We start from the raw sequence: 15,130 nt of genomic DNA on the forward strand, positions 1-15,130 counted from the left end.
ATTTTTTTCTTTTAATGAAAACATCAACTCGGCAGATGTCAGACAGTAAGTCCCTGAATTTGGAAAAGGTTTCCTCTTAACTGCTGGTATGTGGGCAGCTGGGTGTGTTCAGACACAGGGTGCCTCAGGGGTTCCAGCAAATAGAAGAAACTTGTCCTTCAGGACATGAAACACAAATCTGTATTTTTAATTCAAGAGTATCTTTGAGAAGCTTAATAACAAGCTCACTTTTTATCATCCCGTAAACTTTCAAACAGGTTTGTTCATTACAACTTTTAGTGCATATCAGCATTTTGTTTTGAAGTATGAAGAGTCTGAGTACATTTTTTAAAATCTTTACTGCAAGAGGACACTCAAAAACCAAAGAAGCCCTTGTTATCTCTCTTGGGCAAAGCACTCAAGATCACAAGACAGACACACTTCTCAACCACAAAGATACAGGAAGACATTAAAGATGCTGAGCAGTCATTTTGAACTGAAAACATTTGATTTTCTTTCTGTGCTTTTAAAGCTAAAACTGCAACAGTTACTATTAAAGTGGAACTAATCCATGTTTTCCAAAGGGTGGTCAAATTCTAGAACTCAACAGCCAATGCTTTACAAAGATCTACGGATGAATGAAAACTTTCTTTCTCTTCCAAAACAGGAATATCAATTGTTATTTCAGAACTTTTATTAATTAAAGTCTTATTATTATTGCTTATGATGTCTTCTTTCCGACACTTCCACACAGTGGAAAGTGTCGGAAAGTTACATAATTTTACATTTTACAAAGTACAACACAACATGTAGTTACCCTTGCTAACCAAAACAGGAACTGCTCCATTCTGAAAGCCACCAAATTCTTAAGGTATTTTTCTAATATCTGTCCAAGTTTTGGGGCTATTCAGCATGGCTTACTTTCCATCTGCTTTGCTATAAATACACTAGAAATTAGTTTCGTTTTCCCTGTGCTGTTACATGGGTTCTAATTTAATTGCTAAATATGTAAACTTCATCCTTCAGTATTTCAGCCAATCCAAGAAAGGAACTCACTAACTCTTTGTAGTCTATAATCAGATTTTTTTCCTCCTCACCAATGACAAAGACTTAAAATTTATTTCACGGCCTGAATAAAATTCAGTTTAAACAGTAAGAGTAGAGCTTCTTCAGAATGAACACACATACTTCCTTAAATAACAGCAAAGCTATTACTTACTTGTTCATCTAATGTAAGTGCAGTTTCTACTGCTGGCAACAGAAAGAGAAGCAAAACACCCAAGGTGAAGACTGGCCTGTGGCGTATTTTTTCTGGTAAATGCAGCGCATACTTTATCATGTACTTTGAAACATTGTCAGAAGCTATCACAGAGAGATTATGGGGTTCTCCTCCTCGCTGTAAGGGCAGCTCTTCTCAGCTACCTTTCTCTCCTGCCTGCAGTGCTTCATTTTGCTCTGGCACCTCAAAAAACCAAAAATACATCTCAGTGGTTTCACTTCCTCCAAGAGAGAGCTGAAAGGAAATTGCAGCGCCGAGTGAGCAGAGCAACACTGAGGGCTGTTCCTGACAACTGGAACAAGTCACAGACAGGGAGGGAGAAGAAAGCTTCTGTGACTTGACTTTCTTTAAAAACCTCCAAAAGAGGTTTTTAAAGCATTAACCTGGTATCTGCAAGTGGAGATGCTCATCGTGTATCAGAGGCGCCCAACTCACAGGTTCTGCCGGGGAGGGCAGCGCTCCCAAGGCAAAGGGCTGCCAGGCACCCCCTTTCCAACTTCTGACGGCAATTTCAGATACCAGCACCTGAAAATGCACCTTTGTACAACTCCTCAGGGATACAGTCGTGTGTGGACACCTTTTGAAAGTGATTACAGTAGCTGGCCTGGATATCTGACCACACCTTTTGTGTTAACAGGTTACATCCTTGCACTTTAAACTGAAATAGTGTCATTTCTCTGGTGACCTGCAGGTAATACCACTAATTTTAAGCATCTCACAGTTTGGTTTACCTCATGACTCTGCTCTTTATAGCTCCAATTTCTTTCCTCTGCAGTTTTGTACTTTACCTTTTAAAAGGTTATAATGTAAAAATACCCCTTTGAAATCAACGGGATGTCATTTCCTGCATAAACTACTTAAATAAGCATGATTATGTGCAGTAAAGCCACACCTCCAAAGAGGAAAGTAGTCCTAGAGAAAAGGCTCTCAGAGGAAATCCTGCTTCCATTCCTTTGAAATTCACAGGATCAATCTTGGGAATAATGCAGACATCTGCAAAATCTCCTAAATTATTATTTAAATGAGGAAACAAGGTGCTAGAGATAGCCTCCTGTGAAAGCTGTGAGTTTAGTGATTACAAAACTTTTTGATTTTCATAGCCAAGCACACAGTATATGGTATTAACATGGTATTAACACAGTATATAACACAGATTTTGTGTATTAAAATGACTAAATATTGGACATGTAGAATGTCCAATATTTATTCTGGATGTGTTTTTCCCAAAGTATTTTACCATACAGAGGTTTTCCTTAAACTGTGGTGGAAGTGTAAGCTTTCAGTGAAAATTTAAAATTGTGGTTAATAGACTCTCAGAAGACTGCTGTAAAAGCACAAGAAGGCTCATACTTACGGCTGCAATGCTGACTTTTCCCTCACATGGAAACTAGCATAACCTCCCTCCATACTGTGGCAAATGACTATTACACTATTACCACATACTCTATGTCTCAACTTTATTTAAATAAAAAAAAAAAAGGTAGTATTTGGGAAAAACCCAGCTTCTTTTCTTCCACAAGACAACAGTCTAAGGTAGATTCAACATCACTTGCAGCTGAGTGTATTCAATCTCATGTACATTGACAATGAATACTTGAGTCACAGAGTATTTTTAAACTTCTCATTATGAAGGAGCAGAAAAAAAAAAAGCATCCAGTAAAAAAATTAGTGAACCATCATAAATTCCATGGTCAAGAGCTGAGCTTTCTGAGACTCACTCTGTCGACAGAACAGTCCAAAAAGAAGAGAAAATATGACTGTAAAACACTGTTCCTTGAGACCCAGTTCTCATTTTAGAGACTAGAACATCACATGCTGCACGAGTTAAGACCCAAAAATGATGAGGGTTTTTGGGAACAAAAACATCAACATGGACTTGAGAGGAAAGGGACAGCACTGACTGAGGGCTGCAGGCAGCATTTAAAAGATTATCACATTGCATTGAGAAATGTGGGAATGGACTTCCTGACGAGAACCATGTGGATTTGTGTGTTTCCCTCTCTACAGACGGTGTGTGAGAACTACAGCTAAAAGCCTGCACATGCCGTACATGCATGTTCAGTCAGACTCCTGTAGTGAAAGAGCACTATTTCCCTGGAGGGAGGCAACTTGAAATCAAGTGGAATTAGTACTATGCTCTCTTGAGTGTATGTGACCATGAGTCATGCACCTCCAAAACCATTAGATTGCCTAGATATGAAGGGATGAAAGAATTACTGAATTTTTTATCTTTTTTTGTCTTCTGCTTTCTGGGTCTTCACAGGTCTACCCTTGTTTTCAGGAATGACACAGGCCAGAAACATAAAAAAAAAAATAAATACAGAAGCATACATATCTGAATTCACAGATAAATACACGACTTCACTAAGATAAAACTCTGATGGTGATAAACTACAAGAGTAAGTACCAGTGAACAAACACATCCTGAGGTACAAAATAGGCAGAACAGTTATAAACCTGTTACCAGGGCTGTAACAATTTTCACAATGTACTTATTGCATGACAATATGATTTAAAAACTTGAGTGGTAGGGTAGAGACTATCTTCAGATATGAACAAGGTAAGATGATTTTTCTAGCTGCCAAGCGATATATATAGCTTCTTCTTAATAACCATTTGAGTGAGTCACAGTTTCAAAAAGGTTTTTTAATGCTGTTTTCTTTTTTTCTATTTTAAGAGGAGAGTCAGTGTTTTGATTCTTATCTCAGTGCTTCAATGTTTCCTGGGTGAGAGGTATGCTAAAATCCTTACAATCCTTCCCAAAATTCTTCTGGAATTCCTTCCAAAATTACAGCAGCTCCCAGATGGCCACTTCAGCATATTCGCCAGTCTCCACATTCTAAGCATTTGTTCCCTTATCGGCTTTTTAGAAGCTGGTGAAAACTGAGATTTCTACCAGACATGCAAAGCCAGAAACACCCTGAGAGCTTTCACTCTTCAGCCTCAGACACTGGGAGTGCAACTCCACAGCGACCTGAGGGCAGGAGAGGAAAAGACCAGGAGAGTCATAGAGTTCCCTGCCAGAGGGACATCAGCAGGGCACACGGGCTGGGCAAGCACCATCAGGCAGTGGAAAAGGAAAACCCGGACAGCAAATGGCCAAGTGCAGAAGGGGGAATGAAAAAATCCCCTCAAACAAGGGCCCTGTACAGTACTTGCTTCTTTCACATGCACCTCTACTTTTTTAATTCATGTACACGAGGTCCGTACTGGAAGATAAAATATTTTGCTTGGCATCTTGTGCTTAAAAAGAGGGATTTATATATGAATTCCAATTCTAACTAGAAAACAGTCTTAACTAAAATTTTCAATGTATACAAAGCATTCTTTCATGAGTAACATTTGCCTACAGTTCTCCTAACAGGTAAAGTAAATGGTACTAAATTCTGTCTTGCCATAATTGTTACCAACTGAGCATACAACGAGAATGTTAATTATTCAAGCAATGTGCACTAGTTCTAGCATTCACACTGGAAAACCTTCAAAAGGAAAACCACCCCATCTGAAGCCAAGATTTATGCATGGCAAATACTGCATGAGCAGTCTTACTGCATTTGGAAGTCAGCTATGAGGCTGCAAGTCACTCTGGAGCACCAGTTAATCAAGCAATTTCAGAAAAAAATATGGCTAATGAAGCATTTTTGAAAATACAGAGTATGTCTGAGCTGTATTCTCAAACTGAAAGTGTGCATATACTGATCTGCAGAAACATGGGAAAAATAAAAGAAAAGCCAGCAAACACCATTTAGAACAGCTTCTTCTCACCCAATAGAATGCTCTGTAAGTCATTGCCAATACGTTTGCATGTGAAACTCTTTTATGCTTCTAGATTTTGCTATTTAATTCTAATATTAGTGTATTGAAATGTCCAAAAAATTATGAACCACAAAAGATGATCCACATTCTAGCTGCAAAAACAAAACCAAACCATTAAAAAAACCTCAGAAAATTAAATACTTTTTTTGGTCAAGAGGTGAGAAGAATTGCCAAAAAATGTACCTGAAGGTTAAGGCTGAGTAGAGTAGCAAGGAATTATGCTATTTCCAATAAGAATGTTACAGAGTTTTGCAGTCCCATGGGAGCAGTCAGTGCCAACAAGTTATTCTGGTTTTACATGCTTGTGCTTCCCACAGCCAGCCTATGCATCACATGATACATATACTGTAGCTGATTTAGAAAATTTAAAAAGCCTCCTAAAAGCCATTTTCCCCAAAACCTCTGCATGTATTTTAATTAACAGCCTAGCTTTAAAAAGAAGGAAAAAAAAAATCAGATTTACTTCAGATGACTGCTCTCAGAATATTTCAGAATACACTGGATACTAAACCAAGAAAATGACAGTCACACAGAGCAGTGTTATGAACTTAATTTGGTATTTCAGTCCTCTGCCACCATTTGTTATTCTTGTTGGAATGTAACAAATGGTGCAGTGCTGTTAAATACACAGCCTGTATATTTCAGCTGTTGGTCCTTTCAGGGCTGTATCAGGTTCCTCTGTATGTACCAAGGGTCCGTGCACAGTGAATAATAACGCTGACAAACCTTCTCACAGCAAATAAAGTGTATATTATGTCATTCCTTCCAATCAATCAAATGCAATGCAGGTACTCTGTATTTTGCCTAGCCTTAGAAATACATACCAAACTGCAGTAAAGCAACATCGCCAAGCTCCCTAAGCCAAGTGGCACCCTAAATTTGAAATCTGAAAAAGTGGTATCTAATTGCTCTTACCATCCTGGAAAAAGAATGTTTTCTCACAAGAAATGAACCCCAAAACACTTAGCTGTGGGCACAGGAACTACATACATATAAAAAATGAGTTCCTGGCTTGAATGCAGAAGGAAAACCTCTGAGACCAGCAGCCCTGAAGAACTTGGAATCCATTGGATAAAATTAAATTTGGCATGTTGCAAAAAATACAATGAAGTGGAAGGTCCGAACGAGATGTCAATCTGGCATGAGAGGGACAGGGAACTCATTCAAATGTCAGAACCTGGCCATCAAAAGGCAAATGTCAGAACCTGGCCATCAAAATGCAAAGGGCATGTATTTGAATCACGTGTAAAGAAAGTCAAAGCAGAGGCTTCAGAGAGTTAAAACGACACAGAAGTTTGTGAGGGACCTTACAACATCTTTGAAACTAGTTAAAAATGTTTTTCCTGTATTTCTAGTTCTGGCTTTCTATTCTTCTCCCTGTCAATCTGCAGCTGCACTGTCTGTTTCTTAGAGAGGATGGGACTCCCTTGGTATCTGTCTTTCATTTTAATGTTTAAAGCAGGCTGGATTGCTACCATTAACTTTATGTGTGTGCGTGTATGTGCATATATGTGTATATTATTTTTAATATACATAAATATAATATATATAGTATAAATTATATATATTATATATCATTAATAATGTATTATATATATAATTTATATATTATATAAGTAAATTATATATATATTTATATATATAAAACCAACTTCTGAGGCACTCTGAGGCACTGAAGACTGCCACAGCTACAGGCTAGCTGCATAAAATCTAGTAGTGACACCAAGGTCTTTCAGTTCTCAGGTGTCTGGTTGGTATATTCATTTGCAATATCAACACTGAATGTAGATTATAAAGAATACACAAAATTATCCCATCTAAGAATTTTACTTAATAGATATCAGCTGTTCTTTAGGCCTAATACACTAGAGGCACCCTTCATCTCTCTTTCAGTTTTTGATTTTTTACTACCTTTTTTTTTTTACAAGAACGGATACATTTTATGGCATTCAGTGCATGGCTGTACAGAGAATATGTGCTTTGTCTGCCTTCCATACCAGTCACTCATGGCTGCTTCCATGATTATGGAAGACTACAACTGGTGACTGAAATGGTAATTTTCTCTGCACAGCTAACATGTTTACTTTCCTACTCCACAAGGAGCAAAATAATCCAACTCCTAAGTTTTAAGTTCTTTTCCCATTATTTAGTAGCTACAGCCTGTATCCTCTGTATCCATACTATCACAACTTTTATCCAAACATCCAGCCCTGAAACAAGAGGTTGAGTTTTTTATCTTCACTTCTCCCTCCAGCTCAGAACAGACTCTCCAAGACCCAAGTACAAAGCCTTCCATAGGCTTTGCTTTGTCTCCTCTTTGTTCCCACTAGTGCCACCCAAACCCACCTTTAAAATATTTGACTTAACAACACCAAAACTCTCAAACATACCTTAAGACTGTCAAAACACCAGTCCACCTCCCCCCACATCTTATGAGTTTGGTTTTGCTTTCATTAATGTCCTTACGTAATAGTGGAATATAAAAAATAAGAGAAAAATTAGGTCTTCAATATTGTAGCAACTTAATCTTCTTCTTTAAAATTGAATCTTTGGTTAAACATTATGTCTGACCCTCTCATTCTCTTTTACATCAGGAAGCAATATTATTTGGATACAGAACTCTGTTATCTAGCAAAGCAGTAATAATCCTATTTGTTTTTAAAGGTCGCAAGTATATTTACTGACTGAAAACTGGACAGCCTTCAGAGGTCCCTGTTCAGCCTCAACTGTTCTGTGATTTCTTAAACCTGCATCTTCTCTGTAATCCTCTTCTTGGGGCAAAGCATGAGACTTGGCTGCACTGTTTTTTAACAGCTGTTGACTGCTACAGAATTTGACAATGTAGCTTCTTTACTTTGCAGTGACATCAAACGGTATTTTCAACTAAGCAATGGACAACACTGATCAGCTATGAAAGGGCAGACAATAGCAAGAAAGGTTGTTACACCTTCAGTTTTCCAAGATTATTACCCATAGTAAGAAGGAGGGAATGCAAATTTGAACCAGGAGAAGGAAAGCTTTCAAGTGGTGAACAGAAACATCATCAATTTAAATTTCAAATGTTTGCACTGAAATAAAAATGTCAATACTTTCTATTTTCCTCACCATAATGTCCTCCCCAACTGCATGACATCAAGTAACAAGTGACAAAAAAGGGATCAACATTTAACTGCAAGTTACTGATTTTGATACCAACTGCTTGTTGCAAAGAAATGTGAGTTTAAACATACATCCACGACGCAATGTCCTGCATCACAGAATTTATATCTCTAATTTCCAGCATTGAGGACAAGGCTGTGAGCTTGATGAGGACATCTCATCACAAGACACCAGAGTCACACTTTATTCTTACCCCTTCCTGAAGTATCCACCATTACTGCTCACAGATGCTCAAATTTATGATTCATTGTTTCAAGTTCCTAAAGAAGTCTACATCACTCTTTCTCAGTGAATTCTTTTAAAACAAGTGTTTTTTAAGTTAACAGAAACACCCATTTATTTTCTCATTTACAAGTTGGAAAAAACAGCCCTTGGAATCAGTAACTGAACTATTCGCCAGAGTCATCTGCTCACTTCCATTAATATTAAACCAAAAATTTTATCTTTCTAGAAATACAATTATCTTGAATAGTTTTGCACAGTGGACATAGCAAAAGCAAAACCATTCCTCATGAAAGCCTCAGATTTTAAAACAATAGAGTTTCTGCATTTTTCAAAGGTTTCTCCACACCTCTTTGAAGTTAATTAAATGCATGCTTGCCTGTGCATGCATTCAGTCAGTTCTTCATTAATTGCTGTATGTAAATATTTTGGGATAGGGACTTGAGGGTATCACATTCTTAGAGATCCACTAAAATCACAGGGCAGCTAGCAATGCCTTAGAGCAACTTGCAATTACTGGCCTTTACAGATACATAAAATCATCTCAAATTATGTCCCTGGAATTTCAGGTTTCAAACCTTTCAAGGATAAATGCTCTCAAATAAATTAGGTGCTTATTCCCACTTTACTGCAATTTATTCTCATTACTGCAAACTGCCAGCAGGAACAGGACTCTGCAGACACTCTGACATTTGTACATTATCTGTCAAACTGAAATATAGTTTTTCCCTACTGCTATGCAAAATAGACTATCTGACCTTTCACTACTAATCTGCATAGTTACAAATGCTGATACCAAATTCTGCAAATGGTGGGGAAAATTAAATTAGTTTATACAGTGTGTATCCAGTCCTCTATATTGCTTCTGCTGAAACAGTTCTGTGGGGAAGACTTTGAATGCCAAGTTCCGGAGACTGAATCCAACATGTGAGCCACCCAGAGATGCGAGCTCTCTCCTTCCCACTGCCTGCCAGCCAAGCAAGAGAAACAAACCACACACCAGAACTGGGACAGGGAATCAGCCAATGGAACTGAATCAAACACCCAGCTCAGGCAGAGGATCTTAGGGACAAGAACAAAATTTGTGAGAAAACATCCCAAAGTTTTGAATGTAGAATGAATATCTCAAAGAACAGGCCTCTCTCCTTCTTCTCAGTTTCTCTCCTTCTCCCTCAAAGACTGTCTCCAAATGACAATGGGTTTAAGACTTGTGCTCTTGCCATCAATATGGTTAAAACAACTGAGATTTTGGCAGTTGCATTTAATAAAATGCAGCTAATCCCACTGTTTATCCTGTTCTGTAGTCATGACAGAAATACGTCCACAAAACAGGAAGTGTACATCTATCATTAAAAAACACAAGCAACTCATCAAATATAATTATGCAAACCAAGAAAACATGAACATCTGTAACTTTCAGATTTCCCACCATAAAAAAAACACCTCAATGTCAATATGTATAAGGCTATTGTTCAGATTAGTGCTACTCATTAATGCAGAACAGCCAGTTCAAGGATCAAATTTCTTACAAATTCATAAACAGCAATTGCTACTAGTAACAGTACTACTGCTGGATACTACTGGTTTTATGAAGCATCTAACCAATATGCAAATATGAAAAAAATAATCTTAAGATATGAAAAAGGTAATTTTTGCTTTAAAGCATTACGAAATAGATTAAACTATTTCAGCTTACTACTTCTATTGAGTATGGAGAAATGAAAACCAGAAATTGTTTCACGAAATAGCATAAAACACTTTCTCTTTTTGAAGTGCTCTACTTTACCACATTTTGTGGTCTAATTATAGCAAAAAAACAGCCCAGAATTCTGAGATAACACCTACAATATAGTTTTCATTTTCTTTACTTATTATTAAAGGGACACTTAATGACTGAGTGGAGAGGGGATGCATTTTGCTTCTCAAAAAGCAGCATTTAAGAACCCTTCTGAAACTGTAATATTTAATGGGAGGTTTGACCAAATCATAAATCAATACTGATAAAAGAAATGTTGGGTGTTTTTGGATAAAAAACTGCAAATTACAATTAGTGTTACATTTTTTTCTTAAGCTACTGCTAGCTAATGTATAAAAAGACACTCATTATTCTTAGAAGCAAATAATTTAGCCTGTTATGCTATGCTTGGAAGTAGCAATGGTAAAGAATACAGCTTTACCAAGTGTACATGCAAGGCCCTTCCCTTACCCAGGTATTTCTTTTCATTCTGCAGAGATTCTCTGACTTGTGCTCCTGGTCTCCAACCTCTGTCTCATTTGTGGCAGTCCATTGTTTGCAAAGTCCCCGAAGAAAACAACCCAAAGGTTTAAGTACCATAATACAGCAAATGCTATGACCACAGATAAGTGAAAGGAAGACTGGGAAACTAAGTCTCCAGTACAACAAACAATTTCAGAAGATGAAAAAGTTCTACTCATAGAACTTGAAACCAAACTGTTTTCTTCCCTTATGTGGAATACTATGAACAGTATTGGGGTCCCCAATATCTCCCCAAAAAAAGGAGCTGGCAAATGGAAGCAGGTCCTACAGGCTGTCACCAGCATGGTTAGGGAGGTGGGGCATCTGATACCAAAGATGTGTTGAGAGTGCCAGGTTTGATCAAAATAGCAGCTTTCCTTACCAACATGTGCAACTTCTTACTGAATAGTTACAGAGCAGGCAGAGCCAGGCTCTTTTTGAGGGTGCACAGCAAAAGAGAAGAGGGCAAGAGACACAAGCAGCATCAAGGGGAAGTCTCATTTGGAACGACAGAGCAAGTGTTACCAAACACTGAGGTGCTAGAAAAGTGATTGATAGAGAAGTGGTGGCATCACCACTCTCAAAGACAATATCAATGGAACTGGAAAAAGCCTGAGCAACCTCATCTAGCTTTGAATTTGGATCCAACTTGAAAGCTGGCTCTGCCTTCAGTGAAAGGTTGCGCCCATTGACCTCTAGAAATTCCCTAGAGCCTCAGTTAATCTATGATTCTCTCTATCAACCAGATAGCTCAAGGGACTGTATCTTATTTGAAACTAAGCATGTGAAACTTGCAATTCATTTTGGATTTGATTGCATAAGTATAATTATATAAATGGAATTTTCTCAAAGCAATCTAGCATTCAACCCTACAATCACAGCTAAATGATTAACCTGTTAAGTTTCAGTGATTCTCTGAAGTAATCTATCAGCTACAGCCCATGTTTATCCCATGGCCTGTGCTCAAATTACCAGCTAGCTTCCTCATCTGATCCAGCTGCACAGATTAATAAATACATGAGGTACAATGTGTCCTGCAGAAAACAACTACTGCATATGGACTTCCAAATGTGTTATACAACAAAACACCACCAGTTCAACTAATTAAATTCTGAGCCTGTAGGAAAAGCAATCAGAGTGGCCATCTGATCCACTAACAAACAGGTTATCTCAAAGATGACCCCAATGTGGCCAGGAAAATAAAAACAACCATTCTTTCAGTTTTGAAGGGGAGAGGTGCAGAGCTTCTTACAGAGTCCTATGGCTTAACAGCCTGAAGTCAGTGCTCCGACTGATAGATTCTAGGGCCCGCATCTCAATGAAGTTACAGCAGTTGTGCTACAAACCCTGGCAGTTTTTGTCCTCACAGATATTTATTTCCTGCATCTCACTTCATTAAAAGTATTGTCGCCCAAACTACACTAAAAAAAAATCTACCAGTTCCAACTTGCCTATGAACTGTACTCTTACCCCCCCAAAATTTCCCATTGCTTCTTCTTCATTAAGGTTTTGGCTTCTTTGTTTTCCTTTTCCCCTGCTATTTGTACCTCTGGCAATGCTTTCCTCATGCATATGTGATATGGTTTTACAGCACCTGCTTAGTAATAATTCTTTCAAAACTCTCACAGGCTTATTTTCTTTTTTTCCTGCTTTCCTGTACTAGGGGGATACCTTTTTTCCTATCACTCTGTCCTATTAATAATTCCAATTGACTATAGAAGGGACTGCACAAAAGGCCAAATTGTCAAGCATTGCTATGATTTACAAAGCTGTGTACATGATATGCATAGCCAGCTATCTTTTCATTCTCCTCATCAACACTAAGAAAGTTATCTGTGAGATAAAAAAAAAAGTTCTCAAATTGAGTAATCAAGATCTCTAACACACCCACTGGAGCCAGATGATGCTTCAGAACAGAACTGTCCAGACTATTACAACGAAAGGCCCTTGTTTCATGGGCCTTAATGTTTTATGAAGATTATTATCTTGACAAGAGAGACTAAGCAAAGAGCGGGTGAAACAAAGGAAGAACACATTTTTTAGTCTTTTGGGTGAGAGCAGCAGGTGATTCAAATCTGTGGGGTTAAGTACTAATTACACACTCTATTTCTACAGTTTGGATTTCCCATTCATTGTCATAAAATAAAAACAGGTTCTAACAAATTCTAGTTTTGGAATTAGTGGGACGGAGAATGGTACGTTACTGAGTCCCATTGATGGAGGAGGTGGAGTAAGTGGACTGTAGGAGCACAAGAGCACTTGATTTCTCGTCTAGAACAAAATTCTAGCTTGGAAAACATTCACACATGAGAGGTGACTGCAAAATGTCAAAGCAAATTCAGCACTACTTATAGGAGGGAATACCAACTTCATGAAACAGTGGCTGCTCTGTGATTTTATAACCCCTGTGTTGTTCTGAGCTCTAAAAGGAACAAAACAGGTGAGCTCATTCTTTGGTAATCTCATTTGGATTAAAAAAAATGCTAATTATGTCTAAAAAAATCTCCAAGCACTTGTAGGCATGTTCTGATCTCTCTCTCTCCTGAAATGTGGTATTCAAAACTAAGTATGAAAAAGGTGCAATGCAGGCTCTCACTTGTGTCTGAGTTTGTTTTACAGGCTATGGATTGCATTCACTCTGATATCTGTTATTATTTAACTTTTCCTTTGAGATATTAGACTTCTGGTTTTTTTTAAATATACTGCATAAAACCTGTAGCATGAGGCTGAAGTTCTCTGGAGCTTTACATAAACTACTGTTTCCCTCTATTGAAGAAATGCATTCACATCACAACAATCTTGATTGGCGCTACCATGTATTTTAAAATGTGCACTCATTATATATAGTTTTAACACAACAGCACTAATAACATTTCCTTTAGATCTCAAAAAGGAATTTAGTCAAATCAAAGCCTGAAACCATGTGGTACCTTCCATGGTAGGTGACATGCCACCAATCAACACCAGAGTGAAATTACGCCATGCAGTTAAATGCTGTAAGTCTTCTTATGGACTTGAACACAAGATTTGTTTCATCTGGGGTGAAAGCAATGAAAGCAAGAAAATGTGACAGGGTTATTTATATAATGACAGTTGTTGGAATCCGTAAATGCAATACAGATTGATGCCATAAAGACACATGCACATATTTACCACAGCATGGTGGGATACAGACGAATACAAAGATTGTTCTGAAGTTACTGAGCAGCATGGCAGGAGGAAAAAAACCTGTTTCATGTTACCATTCTAATACAGACCATGAAGACATCAAAGGCAGAAGCTGAAAAGTCCATATACACTGCTGCATACCCCATATTCAGCAATTAATGTAATATATACTGGGGCAATGCCTGTCTTCTAGCAATGTCTTTTTAGTCTCTGTTCCTGTTAAAAAAAATTTGATTTTACTTGAGATCAAATGCTCTACCTTTATTTGATTAATTACAAAAAGAAAATCTTTAGGACTTAGCCATTCAAAATTGACCTTGATTTTGGGTTTCATTGCAACAGTGGATATAGTTAATTTTTACAGTAGTAAAGCCTACAATCTTGGATCTTGCTATGTAGATTTTTAAAAATAATCCGCACTAAGTCTATTTTTATAGACATCCCAATGTTCTCCAATTACTGCAATTCCATTGTATAAAGTAGCTGAAAGTATTGCTCACTTCAGCATCAGGTCGTTGGCAGAACATACACAATGTTCAATGTTATTACTGCACCCTCAACTCTCTTCTTCACTGAGCTTGATCTTCCAACACAAGGCAGTCACGCCTGGAAGAGGCAACTGAACTTCAGAACTCCTCACAGACCCCCTTACCAGCTCCTGGCCATTTGAGAACCTCTGCTTTGATGAAACCAAACAAAAAAATCTGCCTATGCTTACAAACATTCATTAAACCAACATTTCTCATGTAGCCTTCTCCTACTTTCACTTTTTAGCTTGTAGCAGATTAGCCACTATACCCTTCATCACTAGTTTTGGCCTTGCAATGTACAGGATCTGGTGAAATACCTGTTCTGTACCTGTCCAAGTGTACCCTCTCCTCCTTCCATAACCTTACCTCCTGATTCCCTAGGTGGACCATATAATTTGTGGGTAAATCAGAATTTCTCCTTAAGAGCAACATTTAGTCTGGCACCTAAAGCAAAAATCAACAACCTCCCCTTTGGTAAACCACTTAAAAATTATATATCCTCAGTGTCAAAAGACTGAGACACATTCAGTTTGAACTTGTGAAGCATCCATTTTCGTTATGCAAAAAACCAAAGTTTTTTCATGAAACAGAGCTTGTTGAAAGAGTCTGACTATTTTATGCCACATACACTGGATCACTACCAGTACACAGTATTTGACTGCATTTTTCAGTATTTTATAAATATTCCATAAATGTTCAATCAGACTAGGCAAAGTAGTA

General features: G+C 37.8%; 1 protein-coding gene across 3 annotated transcripts in view; it reads right to left on the reverse strand.

Moving 5' to 3' along the window:
- TNFAIP8 (TNF alpha induced protein 8) overlaps positions 1-15,130 on the reverse strand; it is a 56,945-nt gene that overhangs the window by 3,025 nt on the left and 38,790 nt on the right. Inside the window, exon 1 of one of the 3 annotated variants that reach the window (XM_026794446.2) lies at positions 1,199-2,391. The exons of the other annotated variants lie outside the window; for them this stretch is intronic. Within the exon in view, the coding sequence (XP_026650247.1) occupies position 1,199 (1 nt within the window). The 5' untranslated portion in view covers positions 1,200-2,391. Of the gene's footprint in view, positions 1-1,198; positions 2,392-15,130 lie in introns of those variants that run through there. 3 annotated transcript variants of the gene reach the window in all.

Source organism: Zonotrichia albicollis, chromosome Z (assembly GCF_047830755.1).
Source record: "Zonotrichia albicollis isolate bZonAlb1 chromosome Z, bZonAlb1.hap1, whole genome shotgun sequence".
In the NCBI taxonomy this organism is placed as follows: Eukaryota; Metazoa; Chordata; class Aves; order Passeriformes; family Passerellidae; genus Zonotrichia; species Zonotrichia albicollis.